The sequence below is a fragment of the Antedon mediterranea genome, chromosome 2, assembly GCF_964355755.1.
Source record: "Antedon mediterranea chromosome 2, ecAntMedi1.1, whole genome shotgun sequence".
Taxonomy (NCBI): domain Eukaryota; kingdom Metazoa; phylum Echinodermata; class Crinoidea; order Comatulida; family Antedonidae; genus Antedon; species Antedon mediterranea.
Genome location: NC_092671.1, coordinates 19202525 through 19229630, shown reverse-complemented (window position 1 = coordinate 19229630; position 27106 = coordinate 19202525). Strand labels below are relative to the sequence as shown.

Genomic DNA, 27106 nt, shown 5'->3' with positions numbered 1-27106 from the left:
AAATGGTTCAAATTTGTCAAAATACACACCTCCTCCCTGCAACAAATCTTGGTTGCAAACCTGTGATGACAACAAATTAAAAATTAATTATTAAGATTATATAATAGCATCAACATTTCAAAGACAGACCGTCCAGGGGGGCGCGAGGCAAACAAATGAGACGAACATTCATTAATATTTATTAAATTGTACGAATTTCAATTAAATTCTTGAATATTAGATTGATTTTTGTAAACATTTATGTCAAAAGAACAGACACAGTGGTGAAAGAAAGAGACGTGTTGAAAACAATGCAGTAAATATTAGCAAAATGACAAAACATTTATAAACAAGGTCTAATAATAATATACAAATTTGTTTTACAAAATATTAAAATAAATTAAAGAAAGCACTGGATGTCATCGATTGTTATTGACAATTTCATCAGTTTGCTTGTTTTCTGTTTAGTACCAGATTTCTCAAAACGTTATTGCCAAATCTTTATTGTCAATATAAAAATAGGATTTTTGTGAACAGTCCAGTTCAACTACAATTCTAGTACTAGGATGGCCTATTCAACAACAACATTTGTTTCCAATTATTTTTATCAGGGGACAATATAAATTGAAATTTATTTTAAAACATTGTAAAGTACAGAACTAGTTTAATATGAATCTAAAATTGAATAATTTAGCATCTAATCAAAATACAAGTGGAAGATTATTTGAATAATTTAGCATCTAATTAAGTGACTTTGATATAATTTTTTTATAACATATTTAATACTTAATAATGCAGAAAATACCAGAAAATAATCAAATTTTAATATTTATTTATATTTTCTGTTTTATTTCTTTTTCATGCATGTGATTGGTTTTTGCCACTTATTCACATGTTATTTTCAATTTGTTTTATTTTCTATTATGTTATGTTTGTCCAAAATAATACACACACAAACACTCTTGCCTTTTGTTTTATACATTAGTGTGCAAACATGTCGTGGTCACTAAAAGAACACATTCAGATTAGATTGTCAACAAAAAAAAAACAAGAAAACCATTTTTAGTGTAAGAAATAAAGGAAAAAACACTACAAGCATACAAATTAGATAAATGACAAAAAATATCGGTCAAAAACGATCAGGAAGTGTGTGGAAAGCGTTCTAGTTTTTTAAAAACCTGTCTAAACACACTAGGCATATTATTGTCTACCTACTAAAACAGTTAGTAATGACAGCCATATGCTTAGTACTGACATCAGGCCCCAACCTGTCTACCAAGCTAAATTTAGTAACCAATAACTGCTAACTTTTTTTTTCTGAATACACTGATTCTTCTGACATGATAAAAATATGTTGACTGTGCATATTAACAAAGTGAAATGGAAAATTAAATTTTTTAAAGCGTTTGCCTAATAAGTTCTTCATGATGATGAAACTAAATGTTTGCTTGTGATCTTTACTCAGCAGCAGCGTTACAGTTGTTTTAAAAGTGCAGAAATAAATAAATAACTGAATAGGATTTAGTAGAAATTCGAATGCACAATTATAGAAATAGTAAATATTTATGAGTTGAATGGTAACTATCCTTCCATTGCACACAATTCTGAACATTTTTACAAAGCTGATGTGTAATAGAATTATTGAACGTAACTTTTACCATTCAATAGTTCATAATAGAACTAATTAAACACACCTAAGTGTATCCTTGTCATTTCATTGGTTAATTTTGCATTAACTCATGAACATATTCTGTCCCTTCAACTAGTAAAAAGTTATCATTTGTTATTATATCAGCATTGTTTCAGAAATGTGCTTCTAAAATTGAAAATAGTGGAAATGTTCTCCTTCCCCGTCCTGAAACAAAAGCGCGCTATTTAGAAGTGTCTCTCAGCATCCACAGTCCTAATCTTAAACATAATGTCAAAATTGAAAAATGACTCCAAAAATAAGCAAAATTGAAAACAGATAAGTTTCTTTTCAAGTTTATTGAGTCATTAAAGACAGTTAACATCAATACAAAACAAATTAAAAACATACATTACACCAATAATTAATTATATTAATAATTTGTGTTACTTTGTCCAACAAAATATACAAGTAGGCTTCTCAAATCTTTCGGACGAATTTATATAGCACACAAAACGTAAAGAAAGTTTTGAGCTCGCTGATATCGAGTCCAATGTAGCACACAACTTTCAATCAGAGATTAATACATTAATATTCGCATTATGTTTGTTATTATATGGCATTAGTATACCAATTATTAAAGTAAAACTAAGAGTTGTATGTAATATTGACAAAACAATTTAACCAAATGTTGTTAATACAATATAAACAAATGTTATTAATACAATATAAACAAATGTTATTAATTTAAAATAACTGTATAATCGATAAGTATGTAATTTAATGGAGCTGTAATATAAACAATTGATCAAATACTTTTAACTCCACGTTAGTAATTAACTCACAAAAACATAATGAATGAATCAGTAAATTGTGTAGTATTTGATAGCTACAGTAATGCATAGTTGATCTATGTGGAAGACATTTGATAAGTTGCTTGTTGATTTAAATTTAATTAAAAGTAAAATTGAACCAACATAATTAATAATATTTGCACAAAATTATGATTATTAATTTAGTTATACATAATGAGTAAATAAATGATATATAAATTGGAAATGTATTTAAAATTCAACTCATAAATAGCCAATTGTCTGTTGCTCTTTCATTGCAAAAAGCACATAGTATAATAATACTAATTAAAATATTGTATTCTCAAAATTAATTTCATATTCTTTTACTTAACAACACTTTGGTTTGTGAGTGTCAATTTTACAAATACTCAACACTTAAATCATCTTTGAAATTAGTGACTATTTCATATTATAAAATTGATCTTATCTCACAACCTTTACTTTGCTTTCAATACTCTACAGCAAGTGTAGGTATAAACACCCAGTCAGAAAAACAAATTTTAGATATAGAAAAACAAGCCAAAACTCCTTCAACCAAAAAGGTCATGTTTTATGACCCAGTAAACAAAATTAAAGTCACTAATTACTAGTGTTCCATAAGGTCATAACATTAGTTTTTTAGCTTTGTTTGTGTACAAGTCAGGTAAAAATTGCACTCATAAATGCCCGCCAGAATTTGGAAACTCGTAGAGACAGAATGGCACCAAGTAAAGACCATTCGGAGATCACAGGAAATGAATGTTTAACTCTGAAAAGGTCACGTTCGTATAAAGGAATAGACCTCTTATTACTAACAAAATGCAATATATATATTGCTTTATATGTGAATGTGTAATAGTTTATTAAACAAGATAAATTGCCAATTACAATGGAGCTGTTTTGGTATAGAGACAGGATTTGAGCCCAGGCCTTGGGATAACCTACCAAAGACCTGTAGAATATAACAAGACCAACTAAGCTAAAGTAATAACAATGAATGTGAAATATATTCACCAGTGGTTTAAAAATACATTAGCGTCTGAGTATGTTATGGCTTTTAAACATGTTTCACCGGGTATAAGGTAAATAAAATTGATCTGATATCTCGGCCACAGTAGGTGTCTCCTGCGATTAATATAATGATCTCGCAAGATGGCAAAAATTGCAACTATATTTACAATAATATAAAAAGATTTTTAAAAAACATGGTATTCAACTTTAGCATGCTTTATCCTTTTTAAGTTAATAAAATTAGCAATATTATTACATGGAATATTTATCCTTTGAAACTCAAATATTTACAGGTTTTTGTTCAACTTTAAAACAAATTAATATAAACAAAATGCATTGCATTTAAACATTTAAAATTACTATGTACAATGAAAGGACATATTTAACTACAGTAAATAACATAACAATTTCAGCACTTTTAGTTACTAATGAAGTGAAAGAACATTGTGAATAACATAACTTAAAATGATAAATTAAAATAAATATTTGTTCATAATTTATAGAAAGCACACCAATATGTTCAGATGGATTTAGCTACCTTGGAAAAACAATATTTACATTCTACTTTAACTCAACATTATATTTGAGATTATTAATATTATTATTATTATGATTTTTACACTTAATCAGAATATCATTTTGATTTTTTACAAAATGTATTTTCAGTTGTATACATCAGGAAGACTAGTTACTGCATATAGTTTGTTCAAAATTTTACTAATACTTTGTAATTATGATACTATAATACAATTACATATTTAATTACTGTTAACCAAAATATAGCTATTTCGGGCAAAGTATAACAGAAAAACAAGATGTTTCTATATTCTCAAAAGCCACACACAACTTCTGACACCTATTTTTGATAATTTTATTTTGATAATTGCCTAATTAGGATAGGTGTGCTCGTTTTTATATTTTATACTTCAATTTCATTCGTATTTGTACTTTTAACATCAGCTGTCAGGCCTTGTACATAGTCCTCTTTTGACATGATTTGTTTAATTGTAGCACCTTTTTTGCGACCAAAACCAGCTCCTAAGTTATCCTCTCTTTTACAGTAGCTGTAACGGTGGTTCATGTGCTGACTGTAAGATCCTGAATGTGAGAACTTCTTTAAACATTTATTGCACTGGTAAGGTTTCTCACCACTATGCAGACGAGAGTGTTCCATTAAATGGTGTTTGTGTTTAAACGCTTTTCCACATTCTTTGCACATGTGAGGACGTTTTCCTACAAAATAAAAAATATATCATTATTTAAGTATGAATTGAACTTCAGGCATTGATTATTACATTTATAAATCAACATCTGTTATTATCAGAATTTTTCAATCTGTTTATTAACTCTTAATTCCCCTAGTCGTTTATGTTTAAGTAACAGCGATAAGAAAGATTAAAAAACAACTGTTGACGACAAGCGGTCTTGGTCCTGCTGTGTATCTCTGTAAATTTTATCCGTGGCAAACCTTTTACAACACTGTTAACGTGAGGAGTCAGAATACCTACGCGGGAAAGCCACCTGTTGGTTACCGTGAGCTCCCTCTCCAGTTTGTCTTGCTGTGAACATGTGCCTAAACACTTACGAGTTTCCTTTCATCACAAACTGGATCTCGAGGGAAGAGCCCAGAAGACCACCTGTTTCCTGTGGTCCAGCTGTTTTGTGGTTCTTCGGCAAAGGTCCCACGCCATTGCAATGTCATTATTGCCAGGCTATTGAAATGTCATTATTGTCATTAACTGAATGTCATTGAAGGTGAGCAACGGTCTGCTAAACAAAAGGGTAATTTACTCACCCTTTACTACTACAGTACTAATAAATGCATTTGTGGATATTTTATATTGATTTAAGTTTCGTGTACATGGAATGATCCCATATTAGGATATATTGGGTTTAATCGCTCTGATCTACCGAATCCGAGTGTGAAGAGAATAAAAAGGTTTTAAATCAGATAGGATATTTGGGTAATTTTAAGACTAAAATTGTCTAAGGAGGATTTCCTGAATTTGCTGTTAACAATGCAACATTCCCGATTGTTGACTTAAAATGCGATACTAATAGGTATTCTATATCACCCCTTAATAGTGACCTCTGACCAACATATAATGGTAAAACAATTATTACTATATTGCTAATAGTATATTTTTAGAAATTATATAGTACATTGAATATCTATATATTGTACATTTTATGTAATTAAGTTAAACCTTATAACATTTCAAAAGACAACTTCTGGTTTCATTTCAATGGACAAATTTAAGAATAGACGATTATTAAACATATTGTGGTGATGTACAAGTCAGTGGTTGACATAACTTGTGATATTGAAAGGAAAACTTGCAATTATCATACCTGAATGTTCATAAACGTGTCTCAAGAGAGAGCTATGCTTTTGAAATGTCTTCGGACATTGACTGCATGCGTACAGTCCTCCAATTACGCTGCGTACAACCCGATCTCGCCTCCTTTGCTTACCAGGAGTATCATCAATGTAAATATCATCATACATGCTATCCATTCTTGATGAGTTCATGTCTATAAAAAATATTAAAATTTAATGAATTAATCACTGATTAAAAAGTTTAAACATGTAATTTGGATTGAATGCATTAGGAATACACTTTATTTAACTAAATCATTCCATCTGTTTGTTTTTTAGAAAAAGGAAATGCCACTAAGTTTACATTAATTAGATTCGACATAGATGTAAGGTAGAGATTATGATGGTCTATCGGCAGACTTACTGGAGTCGGTTAGTAGCCTTTGTTTCACTATTAAGAAGCATCATCAGAAAGTAATTATAGTAGGATATATTGATATTAAAGATTACAGTCAAGTCATTTGCATATGTAAAAATCACTATTAAAGCTTTGAACTTTATTATTATGTTTTTGTACAGTAGCTTGTTATGCTTGTTATAAAAGCCCCTTTAAAATGCTTCCATTTGAATTCAAATACAAAAATATAAAAACCAGAAATTTAATAATTACCGTGACTGTCTTCTGTGTAACTCTTTGGTGAGTGCACAGGATAAGGTGGCGAGTGGCTCAGTTCAATTGTTCCAGGTTTTCTTAGGACCGGTTCAGATGTCATGATCTCTGGAATCTGTGGGTAGTCCATTGGTGCAACACTGATCCTTGGTCGTTTAGACTGATACCCATTTGGTAATGGTAAATAGGCAATGTATGGTGATTCAGGGTATCTTCGTTTGTTAACTTGTGGTACTGGACTGTGTGCTTTAATAGTGTTCTCAAAATACATACTTGCTTGTGGATGGAGAGGGGGTCGCATAGGTAGACCTGAATAAAGTATGCTTCCCATTGCTGGCGAAAACAGGGATGGGTACTTGTAACGAAACATTAGGTTATTTCGGTCCATATGGTATTCTGGAGGCGGTGGAGACCGTTTAGGTACACTTAGATCAAGTGGAGCATCATTGTATATATTTGATGGTGATGAAGTAACTATCGGTCTTGAATGGTAGCTTGAAGGACTTGTCTGTGGACTTGAAATCGGTGAAGTTGTTTGTATTGTCAGCGGTGTTGGACGAACTCTGGTAAGATCTACACCTCGACTTTCATCTACTTCTTGTCCAGTTGTTTGTTCTTCAGTTTGTTCTGATGGAGATGAACTGCTTTCAAACCTATCAGCTGATTCATTGATGGTAGCCTTTTCTGCATATTCAAGTCCTTTTAGTGATGGATCAGTACCATCTTTCTCCTGTTGCCAAGACTTCTCAAACCAATTAGATATGATTTTTACATTGAGGTTTAAAGCCTGAGAGATCTTGTTCAATCCATCTTCAGATGGTTGGGCTTGCAAGGCATAGAATGCCCTTAATGCTTGCTCTTGAACACTTGAGATTACCTGAACTTCATTTGGCTCTTCAGTTTCTTCCATTGATTCTTCATTCTCTTCTTTCTCACTATTTTCTTCCTTATCACTCTCCATTTCAATAGTCTGATCATCGCTTAAAGCTGCCTTTTCTTCATTTATCATGGAAACGTCTTCCACTTCTTCAATCTCTTTTTCAGTTACTTCCTTGTCATTTCTATTGTGGTGGTTAACAGGTACTAAAGCAGGGACATCATTAAGCATTTTTTGTCTACATACGTCTATGTTCATATCACAAAGGTACCGCTCATGCTGATGTTTCTCAATCGGACTGTCAAATGATGCTCCACATAACCGACAAAATTCTTTGCAATTGCTTTTAAGCGGAGGAGGTTGGTCCACACTGCTAACAGCCTCTTGAACTTCTTCGTTCTTAGTACAAATGTATCTTTCATGTTGGTGCAACTCTATGGGGTTCTCAAAGAACTTGCCACAAAATTTACAAAAAACCTTTTCCAAGCTACCAGTATTATTCTTGCGATGGGTTTCTAGGCAGCTGGCAACAGCTTTGGCTTCGTGAACTTTCTTTAAAGTGTAATCAACTATGCTGTAATTGTCATCTTGAGGTGGATTAGGGGCACTGGGTGTTTTTACCAGCTTTGCAGAAACTATGCCTTTATCTTTAACTATTTCAGGAACTTGAACTTTTTCAGTTGTATTTACTTTCGGACTTATAATTTCAATATGTTCTTGAGTTGGGTTTACTGTCTTTTTTATCTTGGAAATGTCTGTATTTTGCCCTTCCTGTTGCTGCTTTGTAACAGTGGCACCAACAATTTCTAAAACTTTCTTTACTGCTTCGTTTGGCGGAGATGATAGATGAAGTTGGTTTTGTTTATCAGCAAAGCTTTGATTCGGTGTTAGGCCATTTGGAGAAGGGATTTTAACATGCAATGGAGAAAAGAATGAGATATTATTTGATATTGACTGTCCATTGTTCTCTTTACCACTTCCTTCATTGCTATCTGGTAAAACATCTCCAGAAACTACTTTAACAGGAGCCGCCATTGCATCCTTTATGATAGGCGGTAAATGAACTGGAGAGCACTTTTTACTGCTGATATGTGAACTGTATGAACCAGAGTGAGAAAATCGCTTTCGGCAGATTGAGCATTCATAGGGCTTTTCTCCACTGTGAATTCTAAGGTGTTCCTTCAAGTGATGTTTATACTTAAATGCTTTACTGCACTCGCCACATTTAAATTTGCGATTTCCTGATGTATGTGTCAACATATGTCGTTGCAGTCTGTAAATGTTCACAAAAGCCTTGTTGCAAATTTCGCAAACTTGGTTACGACCGGGCATGTGCGTTGCCATGTGACGTTCCAATTGAGATTTGTGCGCAAAACAATAATTGCATTTTGGACAAGAGAAACTGTTCGACCCTTTCTCGTGACGGTACTTAATGTGCTCTTTAAGTGATGTTAATCTTTTGTAGGTACGATCACAATATGGGCAGTTCACTGGCTCCAAACCATTCTCGTCTTCGTCTCCTAAACACATTAAAAAGAAAATATAAAGTCAAGTTCCAAATAGTTTTAGTAGAAAAAAAATACTCTCTGATCTGACATATGCAGTCAGTAGACACATTTAACAATGAATGTATGCTAATGAAGATACATTAAGAAGTTGATCTTAACCTGAACATGTGTGTAACACCTCATTTGTTTTAACACATACCTACTTAATGACCTAAAATGTGTGTGCATAATGATTATGATCGCTGCATTTAAGAACACAGTCTACTTTTACACCAGTTTCGGAAACATTCAGTCAACATGTGTCAACATCCTCATTTAATTGCCAATATTTTTCTAAACCTTTAAATGTGTAAATTTAGACCATCTTCCTAACATCTGCAGGCCAAGGTTAATTTTCCAATGCAATTGATTGTCATTTAACACATGGAACATAATGGTGAAGCGAATACCATTTTTTAGTTCTTTATTAAACGGTATTTGGTTTGTTATACAATACAATATTATTGTATTTATGTATTACATTATAGTGTAAAACAAAAGTAAAGCTATGATTAATCCTGTTAAAAGTTATTGACTTCACGTGTTCAAGGCAGGGTATGCATGCATTATTAAGTCACATGTTTGTTGTGCTCAATAAAATGAAAATAGTGCAAATTAAAATTTACAAGTTGGCATCATAATAACTGAAAACAAATTGTTTGCTTATTGTTTAAATTTCACTAGATTTTTAATAAAGGTTGATTTGCCATAAGTATAAACACTTTTTTTGTATATAGAATAACATCATGCTGTAGTTTAATTGCGTCACAATGATTAACTAAATACTTTAAATATATTACCTTTATATTCACCACGTCTTTCCTCATCCACAGCTTCAGGATAAATAACCATAGTGTTACTTCTAGTCAAGTACTCTTCCAGATGAATTCCTGTATCTACTCCACTATCTCCGGAACCGCCACCATCTTGATTCTCATCTATATCTATTTCCTCCTCGGAACTTCCATGTTCAAAAGAGTCATCAGTACTGTTGGTATCGGATCGACTCATTGGAGAGCTGGGTGAATCTTCTAAAATGGGGTCATTGGTAAGGTCAATTCCTCGATCCGATGTGCTATTGTTTGTTTCATTCTTGTCTAAAATATCATCAACTGTAATCAAATTAAAGAAAAACAATTAGTGAATAGATTTGAAGGGGTTGCTGAAACATCAACTGTTTTTTTTTATAGCTACTGTACTACACAAAATGCCATTATGAAGTTCTTTGTTTGAACATTAAAAATGTCATTTGAGAACTTAATATTTCAAGGAAGTCAAAATGAAGGAAGTAAGGAAATTGCGAAGTATGCTACCTCAAGTAGGAAACTTCACAACTCAATAAGATACAAGGAAGACAATTGCGTACCTACTTCAACCTAAACAATTCAACCTGAATAGGTAGATATAAGATCCAGGGGGAAGGGAGATATCCTCTGCAAGCCTCCCTGCTCCCCAAGTAACAAGCTAATTGTTAAATTATAATTTATTTCAAATCCGATATTAATGCACATATAAACATTCATACTTTTTAGAAAACCAGACATAATAGGCCAGCCCAATGGTGTCCAGTTAATTGAAATAACTGATATTTATTTATTAATATCAATTTTTCCCTTAAAAGCCATATAATACTTTACAGTGTGGATAAAATGACCAAAAAACTGTTGAATTTTCAGTTGTTCACTTTATAATAAAATTATTTAAAAAAATAAACAGTACTAAACTTTTCACTTTATGCAGTCAACTAGAGTTACCCTTTTCTTCCTTGAGAAAAATTAACAAAGTTTATTTTTCTTTGACATATTATAAATTGATAAGTATTTCCTTAACAGGATTATTGGTTTTTGAATTGGCCTTTGAATACTTTATAAGGCGGCGAATATCAAAATAACACCACAAATAACTGACCAAGTAATTATACTGTTCATCAAGTGGTTCAATGAGGAACATATGTAGGAGAAAATATAACCCTAAATATAGCATCTTACAGGATAAATGAATCCACTTCAATCAAGATAAACACATATTTACTTTATGAAGTGAACAAATAGTGACAATTAATATGGTTTTAGCTGGCACAATTAAAATAAGGAAATAAGAGAAAAAAGAACAACATTTCCCCTTTTCTTTCTAATATCAGAACATCCTTATTTTATATCATATACCTAAACAGTATAAGTAACACCATTTAAAAAAATAGGATACAAAATGTTAGTGAAATCTAAGTAAACAAGGCCAACAGCCATAAGTTGCGTGCTAAAACGCATAGTGATACCGGACCGACAGATAGACCGACATAGTGAACTATAGAGTGAAATATAATAAGGACATTACAAATTTGTTTTATACTGTTGTATAAGTTGTACAATAGTAACTTTAACATTATATAATCTTATCATTATACAATAAAGTAGCAGTGTGGAGCGTTAGTATGATAAGCAAAACACATTCCCATGTCATCATCAGTAAAGCAATGTAAATTTTAAAATATGAATAACAAATAATTATTATAAATGACAAATAATTATTATCAATAACAAACAACCTTACCTTTTAAAAATATCTGGTCAGACAATAACAATTTATCTATTTTTGCATACATTTTTATATCAAATGCATGCAAGCTGTAAACTACTATGCGTTATTCCATAACTGAGGCAAGTAAGAGAATGAGATGGAGCTTGAACAGCAGAGATGACATACAAGTTACAGATTGAAAGACAAAGAATAACTAACACTCATATAGAACAAAACATGTTGTAAGAGAGCCTGAGGGATTGAGCCTGAGGAAACAAAGGAACACCTTTGATTTGGTGCCAGTCAGTCTGGCATGCTCTACCTGGGCTTTCAACACTCACAGCCTGCTTTATGATTCATTAACATAATTACCATAACACCTGATTATATTAAAACCCCAGGCAGGTGATACATTGGTTTATAATGGGGACATGTGGAATGGTTGGTTGAACATTGTAACAGGAGTGTTGCACACTTATTCAGTTGGTTTCTATAGAACGCGCACAAGGCAATCTGGCCACTCAGGTAAACTATACTTTACAATCAATTAGGATTGATTAATTCTCAATGGGGTTTTGTCAACATAAGCCCTCATCTGCTCAAAATTACAAAAGGCATTTCTACATCATGTAATTTTAAAAGGGAAAAACTAGATAACAAATCCCAATATTATAATAAAGGAAAAACATTTAATGAAAATCAATTTAATGAAAACTACAATTTATTTTTTCTACTAGAGTGATTATCATGAGCAATTTGATGAGATCCTTTGTCTGTAAATCTTGTAAGGTACCTTGCAGGTAATTATTCATTGATATTAGATCGCCAAGCCAGTCATAAATTTGTTATTTAGCAGTTCTTTGTTAAGTTGCATTAAGTGCTAGAATAAATCTTGTACTGTAGTTGCTAACTTTGTAAAAATTATTTTTTAATTTGACTAGCTTAATAAATATGAGGAAGATTAAGTTAAGATAATTACAATTATATAAACATTAATATTTACATAATATTATAGATCATTGTACTCACTACTTTCTAATTTATTGTCAATTCAATAAATGTATTATATTATTGTTGAAAATGATGTTTAAAAGTGGGCCTATTTATTTTAAAAATAATTATTAATATCAAAATAAGATGTTTGTGTAATTTACAGTAACATATTTATATCTTTTCTTTGTTATTCAAAGTGGTGGCCTGAATGCAGTACACTGTTACAGTGAATTATGTGGAGTGCATTTAGGGAAAACCTTTTGTTATTAGACTCATTGTTCAGAGGTATCACTAACACACACACTTGGCACGCTTTTATTATTTAGAATCTTAAGTAGGTGTGGTAGGTATCGCAGTGGTAACTAAAATAGATTGTTAGTTAAACATTTCAATATAAATAGTTAACATTTTTTTTCAGATGAACTAACTTAGAAGAAATGCTACATTTATTATTTTAAACAATTATAAACTCCATTCAAAGTCTTAGAAAAGTAACCAAATGTCAATGACAAGCTCTGCAAATAGTCTGTAATGTAAGAAAAGCATTAATTTTAATTTACTATTACCTGGCCAATTTTAATCTAGAAATTAAAAACAATTATATAATACTTACCTTATTTAAAAAATAAGATTATATTTCTACCTCCAGTACATTACAAAACATTACAAAAATTATTATTTAAAAATAAAAAACTGTATAACATATTTAGCTTAAATGAATCACACATACCTGTATTACCGAAGCCCATTGTGTTAAAAATGGAAACAATTTATCCAGGAACGACTAAGATGAGTCATATATACAGTACAGGAAAAATTAACAATGAATATAATTTAAAAGTCAACTTGCTATATTAGTATAACCCAGATTATACTTTACACACTATATAGAAACCTACCTTGAACCTATGAGGGACTTCCCCTTCAATGACATCATCATACACAGTAAGTATGAGGAGAGTCAGGTGATAGAGCAATGGTTGTCAGGTGTTTCTTCTTTAAATAAGGATTTAATGGATCACCCATCTCATTCACTATCATTATTAACAACATCAAGGACAATAACACATCAGGTGACATTATTTGATTGTTATCATCAATGTCATATGATACATTTTTTTTATTGTTTTCAAATACCGCATGACTTTTTCTCTAATCAAAATTGAACTTTTATTTTCAGTAAAATGGATTAGTTGATACATTTTACAATCCAAAGCAAACACTTTTGGTACCTGTGCCACCTTTTATGGAACAACTAACAACTTGAACTGATGCAACTACTGTACCAAGTCAAAAAAGAGGGTGCCTAAAAGAGAAAGCACACTAACTAAACAACTGGACAGCAACTGGAAGGTTGATTAAGTTCATGAACATAAACACAAGTTATTTTAAGTCAGAGGAAATTTTGATAAATAACCACCTATTTCTATAATATGCAGATTAAAATCTTATTCTTCCTTTTTTGTAACTTCCTTTCTTTCATTCAGGATGAGATAACATAGGTATTGTTTTCTTGACATGGGTATATCATATGTTGTTTTTATTACTCATAGGATACAACTTTGAACTTGTAATCATACACAAATTTCGATCAGGATTTATGCTTCGTTAGCTTCAATTAAAACTATTTTTTTTTAACCCTTTACCTTTCTTATTATTATTTTTTTGGTGGATTGTCTGAATTAACAAATTTCATTTGCAGACAGTTATCTTAATTAACACCGCTTGTCAATCAACATTTTTCTTGTTTAATAAAGTATTGAAATAATATAAAGAATAGTTTATTGTGAGATATAGAAGTTAATACCATACAGTATCCTGTGATGCAACTATTTTTAGAATTACTAGTATACTGCAAATAGTGTAAGGTAGCTCAGTTGTTATTATTGGAAAAGATCCTATATTAATATTGTTAGTACCAGGGTTCAATCTTCCCTGGTAGTACTGTATAGTAAATACTGTAGAGTATGGAAATTTGCATACAGGTGTTGAAGAATTTAAATGTTAATAATAGCACATGTTTTACTTTTATTCTGCTAGTGGTCATAACTGCATCCACATATGGTGGTAATATTTTTCCACAATCTACCTTAAGTCAGGAAAATGGTAGTTATGTATTTAGTAATAATGAGTTTTAAACAAGGTAGACAGATAAGTAAGGCTTACACACAGGAAAGAACAGTGGCAAAGGTATTAGGTTACAAAGATATGCCATGTCAATTGTGTAAAAACAATAAGTTCCTTATGATAAATCCCAGATGACATGAAGATGTTTAAATGTTGGCATCCGTTCAGATTAGATATGATGCAATTCTGGTTGAGAAAAGTGAAAAACAAAGGTGTTTCACTTAAAGACCCCTTCCCTGCAATTTTGGACGTTTTTTGGAAAATAATACATATATATCACTTTAAAAACATTAAACCATGTCATTCCTTGTCTTAAATGTACGTTTTATGGTAAATTATGATAAAAAGTGAGAAACAATGCACTACCTAAGTAGCTCGCGGCGATCGACCTCTCGTGGACGGTCTCAGGCCTAGCCTAGCTAGGCTTAGTTTTGTAGGCCTAGCTGGTAAACATCGGTAACGTACGAACATCGTACGCTAGCTATATACCTAGTCTGACGTTGTATAGTTGCTGCATTAATTGTCTTTCTATTTTTGCCAGACTCCGTTGATACAAATTGGGGAAAACCCAGTATTTTCGCTGAAAAGTTAGGAGTCTTCCATTTGTTTTGGCTTCACGATCGATCGAAAAGTGGGCGAATTACAGGTGAAAAACAACAATATCAATCCGCGCGCAATGCATTTTGGGATTTATAGCGGGCCGCTATAATTATTAAAATCGATTTATTTTTCACATTTTTAACCGTTTAAAGACGAAAAAAGTTATCGCAATAGGACCATATAGTATTATTTTTACATTAAATATAGTTTGTGATCTTAAATTAGATCTAAAAAACGTAGGGAATGGGGCTTTAACATAGACTAACAATGAAAACTTAATAAACTGTATTGAAGTATCATATAAACTAATTGAGTAAAATCAATTATAGAGACTACATGTTTGCTTATAACAACTTTTTAAAACTAAATATTTACTGTACATCAATACAATTGATTGCAGTTGTATTGTACCTGCTTTAAAGATTGTGACCAGCAAAAAGCTTAAAATAATCCCAGTCTTAAATCAAGTTGTCAGGTAAAATTTAATATCTTGTGAAACCAGACTGTGGAAAAATTGATGTTATCAGTTACAATAAGGAGAGGACAAAAGATTGCTAATTTCCTTTGATCTAAGTACACAAAAGATCCATAAATTAACCACAAAATGGAGGTTAATAGGGACAAGATTGTTATTTCCTGTTAATTCTCCACCTGTGTGGTTTTAATCTTTATGCTTCTGTAATAATAACAAGAGAAAATTTACAAACTTGGCGCTAAATTAAAATGCTAAATTTGATCACCTCCCCCACTCTATCATGTGACACCTGTCTAAGAAATGATGTAAATGATTTAAACAGACACACCACTGCATTGAACAAAAGAAAGATTGAAATACTAATTGACGATATAAGCTAGGCACTTAATCCACTAGTAGTCCATAGGAAACCAGGTTTAGGATTTTTGAAATATACTACTTCCCTTGTAAGATTCAGGGACAATTAAGAATAGTCATTGAAGATTGTCCCTAGAGTATTCAAATAAGTCAAGTGTCTACAGTTGTAGGGAGGAGTGAAGAACTTCCCACAAATAGCATCCTTAAATACCATCTTCTCACCTATCACATTCCACTGAGACAGCATTCTCAAAACAATTCTGATTGAACAACTAAACTGCCCTGTTTCTTTTCATGCACAAACAATGTGTAGTATCCTACTTACTTTCAACCAATGAGGATGTCCCATGTGCAATTAATAGTTCTCACGCTAACTGCACAAGTTATATCAAGTAAAAGTAATGATTTTGACTCTTGTTGCTTAAACAAACTAACAAACTATTTCCACATTTTTAGAAACTAAAAAAATAATGCAAAAATGTAATCATTTATATAATAAAATCATAATTTAAGGAAAACAATAAAGTGTAGAATCATAATGACATTTTTTACATCAAACCAGGGAAGAGTGTAATTTTACTCTTCTGTGATCAAACTTATTTAACCTTCTTGTTAAATGACAAGAAAAATTTATTATAACATAAATTAATGCTACTGTATGTGGTATATACTCAAAGGGATTAGTTACACACTTAATTACAGTCAAAACTTAAATCTTAAAAGTACTGTACCATCATTTTTTAATGGGTTGGGCTTAATAACAAAGAAACAAAATAACAATGGTTCAGTTACAAACAAAGGAAACTTGATTACAAAAAAAAAAAAAACCTTTTAAACAATACATTTTGTACTAAAGGGTTAGGCCAGGAATGTTATAAACAATCCCAAAATGTAGTACCAGTATTTAAGTGTACTCTACTATATATCACTGTATATGATGTGTACAATGGGCAATTATTTAATTAAATGATTGAATTTATTTTCTAATTCTTACTATCAAGAATTATAGCAATTGAGATTTTGAAATTTATAGTTATGCTTATAATAATTTGTTTGAGGGAGTATGAGGGTGGACAGATATAAACAGTATGTCAATTATTATCTTATCATATTAATTAATATGTTTCAATAATATTATATTTATAATACTAATAGATTCTCATATAAAACCTTAAGTAGCATTTTGTTACTTTATTGTAGGAAACTGCAGTGTAGTGAAATCTATTGATGATCAAAGAGGAATATATTCTGAGATTATGAGATCACAGATGGACATAAGTGTTCATGGAGACCATTAGACTAGACACCTAATCTAACTATCCTCCCCTATATTTTAAACAGACAAGTATCATGTATGTTGTCTATTAGAACTATATGCAAATTAGGTTTACAGTTTAAGTCACATGTATGTAAATTAACAGTATACTAAAAGTTAGAGCTTTTTTTAATTACAATATACATAAAAAGAACATGAAAGGAAATAAATAATTGTTACTTGTAGGTTTTGGTGTGACCTACATTTATTTACTATATTGTTAGTTTCAAAAACAAGGTCAAACGCTGTAACTACTAAAATGGATACATATTTGGTGTATTTCTTCATGTTGATTGATCTTTCCATGAGGCCCAAGGGTGTTTTCAGCTAATTTAATTTGTTTATATTATACTGTATCTAATTAACTATTCATCAATCAAATTTATCATCATAATAATAATAGAATCAAAATTTACAGTAGTTAACTCATACAGTGATACAGTATTTAGTAATAAATAATTTAGGACTAAATAAATGTATGTTTTTATCATAGAAACCTGCATTTGTTAAAACATTTAAACCAGGCTTCCGACAATTGGGTTGTCTATAAATAAGTATGTACGATTTAGTGTCAAAAAACAAAACTAGGAAATGTTACCCAGACAATGGTTATTGCTTTAACCTATCATATACTGTACAAAAACATTTATGATACTCCTACACCGACACATCTTTAAACCGATTGTTAGCGTACTTAGGAAGTAGTTAGACTGTACTATTGTTTCATATACCTAAGTTGAGGTAACCTAGTGAATATAGGGTCATTTCCTAGTAGAAAAAAATATTTCAAGTGTTTTTTACTAATTTTAAACAATCTTATAATTTGGTATCTGACAAACTTAGAAACGCTTGTTTGCTGGCAACACTTTTTAAAACCAGCATCTAAGCCATATTTTATCATTTTATTGGCAATGTTTATGCCTTACCTAGCAGTACCTACATTTTATAGTTCTTTGTATGAAGGTAAATTCAGCTTAGAAATATAAAGTATAAAGATAGTGCCATATGTCATAAATCAGTCATAAAGTTTACTATCTTATTTGGAAAAAAATGATGGTAGGTGAATGATCTAGGTAAAGCTATATCACCTATTGTATCCTTGGCTTTCTTTAAATTCAACTAAAATGTAATAAGGCCTAAGCATTAGTAATAGTAGAGTAACCATTTTATGTCTTTTTTTTTTTGTCATTTTCATACACATCTTGTCTTACACAACAAAATAAAAGGCTAAAAATTGTTTATATGGATTTGATGGTAACAGTAATTTAATTTAAAACCTAATTAAAGATCCATACATACTGTCATAAGGGCCAAATAAAGTTGAAGTTTACTTTTTATTAGTTTGATGGCAAATGTCTTATTTATTTCAGTATCCACTAAATCAAGTATGTTCTAGAAATAATAAAAAACATAATAATGTTACAGTACTAGTAATAAAAATTATGGCAGAAAACAAGAGAGTATTTAACTGTTTTATTGCAGGCTATGAAGCTAAAATACTATAGGAATTTTCACTCAGGGAAACTAAAATATCTGCTTCCCTCTATAGAATTTCCATCATGTGTCAAGTGGTCTAATTTATTTCTGGTTATTTTGTAAATTTTGACAATTTCCTTACAATAAACTGTATTAATGCTCAAATTCTTGTTATTATTAAATTAGTAAAAAATCGAAAGGATTACATAACAAGGGTGTCCCATAACAAGAATAATGTCAAACATTGTGGCAAGAAAAATACATTATCTTTTTATTTGGTTCTATTTTACTATTGAGTGTAATTTTATTTTAATATTAATCCCATTTATCAATACTGTTCTACATTGTAATCTAATTAACTTTTTGTTCTGTGGTTTTTGATTATGTGAAATGTTTAATATTAAAGAATTATGAATAGTGGAACCAAATATTTGTTAACTTGTAAAATGTATAGTGTAGTGTAATGTGGTCTATTTTTATACATAGGCCTAGCTGGCCCCTACTGTGATTTAATTTATAATTATATAATATTTAAATAAATGTATGTATATAGTACAGTATGTATACTAGTAATACCTACAGCACTTACTGCATATATTATTACATTTTATACTAGTGTTCATATGGTGGTAAACTTTTATGTTTACTGAAAAATAATAATTATAAACACATATATCAAGCAATGTGTTATCATTAGGCATAGTAATAGTTTAATTAACTTTCTTTAATTATTATAATTTATTTCACATTTAATTAGTTTTGCAAAAGCAGTGTACAGTAAGTAAATAAATAAAAAAAACTTTTCTACTTAGTTTAAATGAACTAAGGTGCAATTGCAATATGTTAAAATTGTACTATTATTAGTAGTAGAGTAATAAAATAATATTACAACAAAATAATATGAAATATAAATACCATTTTATAATAAGTAAATAAAATTTCATATATTTAAATTTTGATTCCTATTCTCTATAAAGTCTAAGCTTGAAGTTTAATTACTCACAATTGATAAAAACAAACAAGAAATTAATAAAATGAAACCAGCATCTAAAACATAATTAACATATGATTCATTTACATATTAATTACCAATGCTACAAAAATGTTTACCTGCAGTTGTGTATATTATGTCCATGACTTGAGCACACATCTGTACAGCACAAGCTCTACTTGTAAAATGAACCCACACCAGGTATAACTAGTTCACAAGTCACCTCCCAAATTACGCATTGTTTATCTACAGAGCCAGTGTTACTGCAGACTCTTTTGTTTATGTCATAATAGGTGCTGTTTATTTACAACACCCTCTTTTATCTGATACCATCCTGTCTTTATAAACCACTTTATTTCCCTCCTGCCCATTAACTAAATTTATAACCAATAGAACACAATTTCTTCTTCAATTGTCATTACATGTAGTGAGTCCCAGACAAGGTGGCTAGCTAAATGCAAACATGATAATTAGTAACAGTAGTGGTAGTAAATAACCCACTACAGCATTCAAGCTGAGCATTAACATCTGTTATATTCAATTTTTTGCATACACACCTGGTGAAATTAAACTAATGTTAACAGCTTATGAATAACAATCATAATTTTAAAAAATCATAATTTATATTTTTATAACATAACACAGTATATTATATTTTACTAATTTTGCAAGTTATTGATAAAACATTTTTAATTGTTGAAAAAAACTGTTTATAATTATAATAATATAACCAGGCACTATCACTTTTAGTTTCACACAAAATTGTAACAAGAGACATAATGGTTAATGTTTATTTTAAATGTAATTTCATATTAAACAAATTATTAGTGCTTAATAAATAAAGTTTAAAAAAAAATCAAATAATCGTTATATTATAAATCAATAATTTAAAATTTGAATTTTAAATCCTATAAGTATAAGGATTGTACATAAAAGTTCACCTGGATAACAAACAAGAATTGTGACAAGCAAAGTGACAAGCGAGAGGCTAGGGACAAAATGTAAAGAAAACCTTGTTTATAATTATATACAAATTAAGAATAATCTTCTTTGCCAACTTTATGTGCCAGGTTTCCCATTAACAATATCATAATTTGGTCATATGACCTTGATTATAATGTAATTATCATACAGGAAAGTGCAAGGTAGGCTGCAATTGGAAGCCCTGTTCATATTGCTAGACAGTGAAGGGACCACCCTTTGGTCCATGGCAATTGGTTAAGGGTCCAGTATTTGAATGCCTACCCAATACCCAGGTATGTAACCAGTTATATATCTGTGTGTGTGTGGTAGAGGCTATTAACTGGTGAAATGCAATCTCCCTGAGGAAATCTTGTTTCCTCTGATAAAGCACCTGACAGTGATGGAGCCTACAAACCTAGTGGTGATATTAAGTACAGATGGACGTTGGCGCCGGACTGTCTGCATGTTCAAACACCTTTTGTGCAGTAAAATGCAAGCCAGATTCCAGTACCTGTCCATAAGATGTCTAATGCTAAAGTATGTTACATGATGAGAAACAGCCTGAAACTAATGCTGACAATTGTTATTAAATCTGGAAAGGTTTTTTAAACATAATTATAGGTAATAATACAATGTAATTATAGGATGAATAAGGTAAAGCCTTTGAAGAATTACACATTTTGTTTTTATAAGAACTTTGATTTGAAAATAGTAAAAAAATGAATAGAAGGTACTGAAATGATTTACTGAACTGAAACAATAAACATTTATATTAAAGAATAAATAAACAAAGTAAGATATTTTAAAAAAGTATTTTTACATATTTATTTTTCATAAACAGTACTAAAAACATATATTTACTGTAATACTCTATTGAAATTAATCTTATTATTAATACTACAAAAAACAATTTTAATTAGCAAAAATCATTATTGTAATTGAATAATTAGTCCAATTGTTTTTTTTTGTTGCCATTCTATGTTTTAAATTCAAACCACCTCAATAATGAATTAATATATTTTACTGTGATTTTATTATTGCGTGAAACCTTAATTTGTTTTAAAATGTAAATTGTTCTTTTTTCTTAATCAAATGCATTTACCAGTTTGATAGATTTGAATATATCATATAACGTTCTTTGTTTTGGTTTTAACATAAATTTACACTTTAATATGAAGAAGCTAACTAATGAACTAATCACCTATTATCATTCATGGTCAATCAAATTGGCCCCAAGGCTGTTAATATACTGTAGTAAACAGAAAACAGCATAGCACTATGACGTAAAATTGTTTGCCATAGTGGCTTTTAAATGGAGAAATATATAGATTTATTTATTTGTTCTACCACCATGTAAACATTTGGCAATGAGCATATTTTTAAGTCTAACTTTGAAAGAATTTAAAAAGATAAGAATCGACACTGGAATAATTTAAAATCAAAATGTTCTATAATTATAGCGGTAATAAAAAACCAACAAATTGTACAGAATTTTATTACGGTATGTTAAAAAAAACCCCAAAACATATCCTTTTTCAACTTATTTTAAAAATGGTGTCAAATGCTATAAATATTGCTCATCTTAATTATGTCTAGATACAATTGCCAAACAATTACAAACAATACGTATAGAACTGCTTGTATTGTCTGTGGAAGGCTTGGGATACACCCAGCTCAGAGGGCTTTTATTATAAAATAAACAATCTATTGATTGCAATATTCTAGTTATGTAAATTGATTCTATGTAAAAAAGTAAAAAGAATCTACCTAAATCAAGAACTAAATTTGTGTTTTCTGAGACAAGTAGTATAACCAAGAGATCTTCATTTATAAGTAAATTCATTTTACAGTTTTCATTCAACTAACCATAAAGAAAACTTAATAAATAAAATAATATAAGTTGAACTATGGTTGGTAGTGAAAACAATTCCAATAAAACATTTCTATAAAGTAGATCTTGATTAAAAAAAAATCATCAAGTGATTTGTTGTTTCAATATAATAACTAGAAATTGAAAATAAATGCATATGTAGAACTACCCTAAAATACAATACTGAATTTAACATTTAACTTAACCTCATCATGCAAAATTGTTTTTATTTATTAACAAAAGGCGGCAAATTTAATCTTGATAAAAGTTTCTTTAAATTTGTGAGTACAAAGCAAATCTAATTTTGGTCAAGGATATATTGATAGTGTATGACGTAAATGCGGTTTAACTATCTACCTAAAACTAAGGTGTACTACAAAGTCAAAAAGTTCCAAACCAATTAAGATTACCATTAAAGCGTTTAGAATAGGAAGTCATTATTAAGTACGTGCTAAACAAATCATTCCATATAATCTAAATCTCTTTTATATCAACTATCATCAAGATAAATTAATCAAAATAAAAGACTGATGCGTCTGTTTATGCTTTAAAAAAATGAGATCAAACAATAATAATCAAAAGTAAGTACTGCCTAAATTTAATTTTTTTTTTATTTTAAACAATTTTAAAAAATCTATTGATTACAAAAACCCCATTATTTATCATAAAAATAATTAATGCTGTTACAGTTAAATTAGAAAACACAGATTTGAATATAATTTCGATTATTTGTTTATTTTAATGTGATTGACAAGTGTACAGTAAATGAAAAGACAAAAGGATAGGTACAGTACATGATAAAGTGAACAATAAACCTACAGTAAACTCTGAATAGCTCATGTTATTATAAAAATCAACTTCAAAATGTAAATAAAAAAAAAAAATGTTGAGCGAGAGAAAAAAGATGTTTATTTTTAATAATGAAATAGTACTTGATAACTTTAAGAAGCAGTGGTACCTAGAAACGACTTTTTAACGCTTGTATTAATCTAAGTCAAGTACGCAACACTAAAAAATTAGTAATGATAACAGATTTGCCAAATCTAGCATTTGCAGTAATTGCAGGTTCGGTATTGTCATTTGTTCTCGCCTTGCTGACTCCAGTCAGACTAACCTGAGTGGTTCGAGTCTTAAAAAAGCTAACGATCACAGCCTTGCAGATACAGATCATCCTGCAGTATAGCTGGCACCAGTTAGATGCCTTGCTGACAGAACAACTAATAATGTTAATCACTTCTCCTTTTTTTTATTACGACAATTTCAGGTACTATTGGCCTGTCAGAATTATAATCCACTGAAATATGATTATAGAATAAAACCCTTTTGGGGGGTTTTGCTTCACTATTCTTTTTACAATTTTTATATTAATTTATAGAAAATCGATTGCAACACTTATTTTCCAATATTTTTAGGATAATGGATGGAAACAATATCAAAATTGAAGTTCATTGAGGAGTATCCCACAGTACTGTATACTGGTAATTTTTTATTTTTTATTTTTTATTTTTATTTTATTCAATCGAAACCAACAGCGATAATTACCGCCACTAACAGGTTTGATACAAACAAAGCCAGGAGAGTTTAAAGCACCTTGATTGGTCCTGACATTGATCAAGGGCTTCTCTCGTCCAGTGCCCACCTTGACCAGAGGTCTGAGGCAGATACTAGATGCAGGGGCTGCCATAAGAGTCAGCAGTGCTGATTTCAAAAGCCTAACGGGACCCCAGCTCCGTATACAGCACCCGCTATTTCCAGATGGTCTCCCATCCAAGCTCTAACCAGGCCCAACGTTGCTTAACTTCGGTGATCTGACGAGAACCGGTGTTTCAACGTGGTAAAGCCGTATATATTACATTTTTTATCTAAATACAAATGAAATTTACTTTAAGTTTTCTTTAAAATATTTGCTTGCTATTGGGTTATGAAATTTAGTTAATTGCTTTAAATAGAAAAATAGAAAATATTAAATACTATAGACATACTACTAATGAGGCTTACTACAATATTTTTAGAGGGGGTAAATCTAGTAAATAGTTTATGTACACAAAAATATTAAATGATAATTAATTTTTTTGTTATAAGTTTACATTAATGCAGAAAGGTAGAACACCTTTATTTACTAACAACACCTGGTGATTTATTAAACAATACAATGACATCTGGAACGAAAGCTATTCCATCTATTAACCAATACCCCTTTGTCCAATACATTTCCTATAGTTATTGCAAAACATGTTTGAATTCACAAACTATAAATGTTTATAAAATTACAGGAATCAGAATTTCAACAAAGAAACACACTACCACAATCAATAAATTGAAATCTTAATGATCGTCAGAAAAAGGGAATATTAAAAGATGAAAAATACTTTTTTTGTGCAATAGTTTCCCTGAAGGGTTCAACATCTTCTTTGTTTGCTCACTAAACAAAGGGTTTATTGAAGCAAGTATTGCTAACTAAAAATAGCATATAGGTATTATTGAAATTTTGGAGTTGAATTTCTAACTAGGCAAATATATACCTATATTAATATTACTTCACCTGGCTTTTGCACTTAAATTGGATGATGTAATTCTAAATAACAAAATTCAGATGTTCAATATTCAATCAGAAATTAAATCATAACAATAACCTATATTTTAAGTATTTTATAAACAAATTTATCAATTTTTAACTGAGATAATTGATATCAATTTGAACTTGTGCAATTACTATATTACTGTAGTAATATTAGTAATTTAGTTTAAAAATAAAATTTTTATACTATTAATATTATTATAAGTTTCTAGAAAAATTAAGATTAAGTCAGTTATAAATAATATAAATTATAATAAAGCATATTTCATCAATCATATAATATTGATTAATAATAAAATATTTCAATATAAAAAACTGTTATGCTTTAATAATTCATCAAAAATCAAACTTTAAAAATAAATACTGATTTCTAAAATAGAAAGTTTTTATATAAAATAATAATGATAATCATTAATTAATGTTATTATTATTCAAACAATTATACTTTCTAATTAAATATATTTCTTTATTACTCATTTATTTAATATTTAACTTGTAATTAAAAATAATGATTTTATTCAATAATATATTATATATTAATTTATTTATTGTCTAAATTATTTTGTACAAATATGCAATACAGCATACAACACATTTAAAATTCAAGACATGTTTTATTGTAAAGTCTAAAATATGACATTTTAACCAAAAAAGTGACCAAAAGTGGATGTATGGTCCACTGAAGGTACTAATTGATAGCATAATAAAGGGAAGTGCAAAGGACATCAAATTGTCTGTATTTTGCATCACCTAGAACAAAAGAATACGAAAACTTGGCTACGAAAATAATATGTCTCTATTCAGCTTTTATTTAAGTTGTCATGTTATTACAAAGTTGGTTTAAAAATTATTCCTAAGACTTAATCAATGTATAAGTTAGTGAACAGACAAAGGAGTTTTTGATATGAACGTCTTTGTGTTTAACCTACGACACCTGCATCAAAGGTCTATGTAGCAGCTGCCGTTTGTACCTGGTCATTTTAAATATTAAATTATGATTTGATTAGTATGATTATTATTAAAATGATGATATTATTACTATTGCATTAATTAAGAATAATATGTCTATTTACTTTTGTATTTTAATATATACAAACATACAATATACTGTAGGCCTACATATATTTACTATAATCAGTATTTAAAATATTGAAATAAACTAAGGGCTATATAGGGCAGGCCTGTAAAAATTGATTTATAAATAATAATATGATATTGAATAAACTATTTTAAAATAATTATCTGATTCTTTAGGGTGCAGTAATTGAAAAAACCCTGATTTTAATTTTTTTAAAAACATTTAGGGCTAGGTAGAGGACAGTTTTATGACATGAGTAGGCCTACAGTACAGTACACTCTATTAATAATTATATGATTAGAGGGCATAATGAGGTTGTGGGCACCCTTCTCATCAAATACATCATCGACTAATGTAAACAGCAAGTGCGCGAAAAAACCAATATCTTAAAACTTTATCGTTATGTTAGTGCATTTTGCAGTATTTATCATAACTATAACCTTAACAAAGAACCATTGTAGACAAAATGATACCTGTTCTGAAGCTTGGCAGATGTCCTCTCCGGTTGGTAACGTCTGTCGATAAAACAAGTAATTCCTCTTTTTGTGTTCGTGTGAACACAAACGACAGAACAAGGTCCAAAGTAAATATTCGTAATTTTAATATTCGTAATTTAAAATTAAATCCAATGGCAAACCCTGCACATGCATACCAATTCCAAAGTAATAGAAATGTAATAGAAATAAAAACTCACGATTTTTTCGTTGAGGATTTGCCTGTTTTCTACGAGTATACCTAGATATCTCAGCCATAATCGATACACACGCTACGCAGCGCCAGTGAATTCCATGAATGAAGCTATCGAGTTCACTGTACACATTTTTCACACACAAAATCAAGAAGCGTGTGTGGACGGCGGAAACATACGTCATTATTCTCCCTCTACACTCTTCTTGCTAGCT

At 30.1% G+C, this 27106-nt stretch overlaps 1 protein-coding gene, 1 long non-coding RNA gene and 1 pseudogene across 4 annotated transcripts; 1 reads left to right on the top strand and 2 right to left on the bottom strand.

Annotated features, from left to right (window-relative positions):
• Positions 1-1946: 1946 nt before the first annotated feature.
• LOC140040666 (zinc finger E-box-binding homeobox 1-like) lies at positions 1947-27010 on the bottom strand. Of its 2 annotated transcripts, none has more exons than XM_072086767.1 (5): positions 26899-27010; positions 9665-9976; positions 6441-8837; positions 5803-5985; positions 1947-4683 (listed from the first exon to the last, which is right to left on the bottom strand). In XM_072086767.1, the coding sequence occupies exons 1-5, from the start codon at positions 26954-26956 to the stop codon at positions 4370-4372; spliced, it is 3264 nt and encodes a 1087-aa protein (XP_071942868.1). In that variant the 5' UTR covers positions 26957-27010; the 3' UTR covers positions 1947-4369. The 2 variants fall into 2 exon arrangements, with proteins under 2 accessions (XP_071942868.1, XP_071942869.1); XM_072086768.1 differs by lacking the exon at positions 26899-27010 and adding an exon at positions 19835-20040.
• Positions 4795-10604, top strand: LOC140040673 (uncharacterized). 2 transcript variants are annotated; one of them, XR_011842748.1, is made up of 4 exons: positions 4795-5205; positions 6110-6202; positions 9698-9912; positions 10055-10604. It is a non-coding gene; the product is annotated as an uncharacterized lncRNA (long non-coding RNA). The 2 variants fall into 2 exon arrangements; XR_011842749.1 differs by having other exon boundaries at positions 4795-5232.
• LOC140041259 (5S ribosomal RNA) lies at positions 24279-24396 on the bottom strand (annotated as a pseudogene).
• Positions 27011-27106: the final 96 nt, after the last annotated feature.

What these genes read in the sequence shown, in the direction of transcription:
- LOC140040666 (XM_072086767.1), bottom strand. Translation starts at nt 26,956, where the DNA reads ATGGCTGAGATATCTAGGTATACTCGTAGAAAACAGGCAAATCCTCAA. An exon ending in TTACACAGAAGACAGTCACG is followed by an intron (nt 5,986 to 6,440) that starts GTAATTATTAAA and finishes TATTTTTTATAG; the next exon opens with ACATGAACTCATCAAGAATG. An exon ending in ACACGTTTATGAACATTCAG is followed by an intron (nt 4,684 to 5,802) that starts GTATGATAATTG and finishes TTTATTTTGTAG; the next exon opens with GAAAACGTCCTCACATGTGC.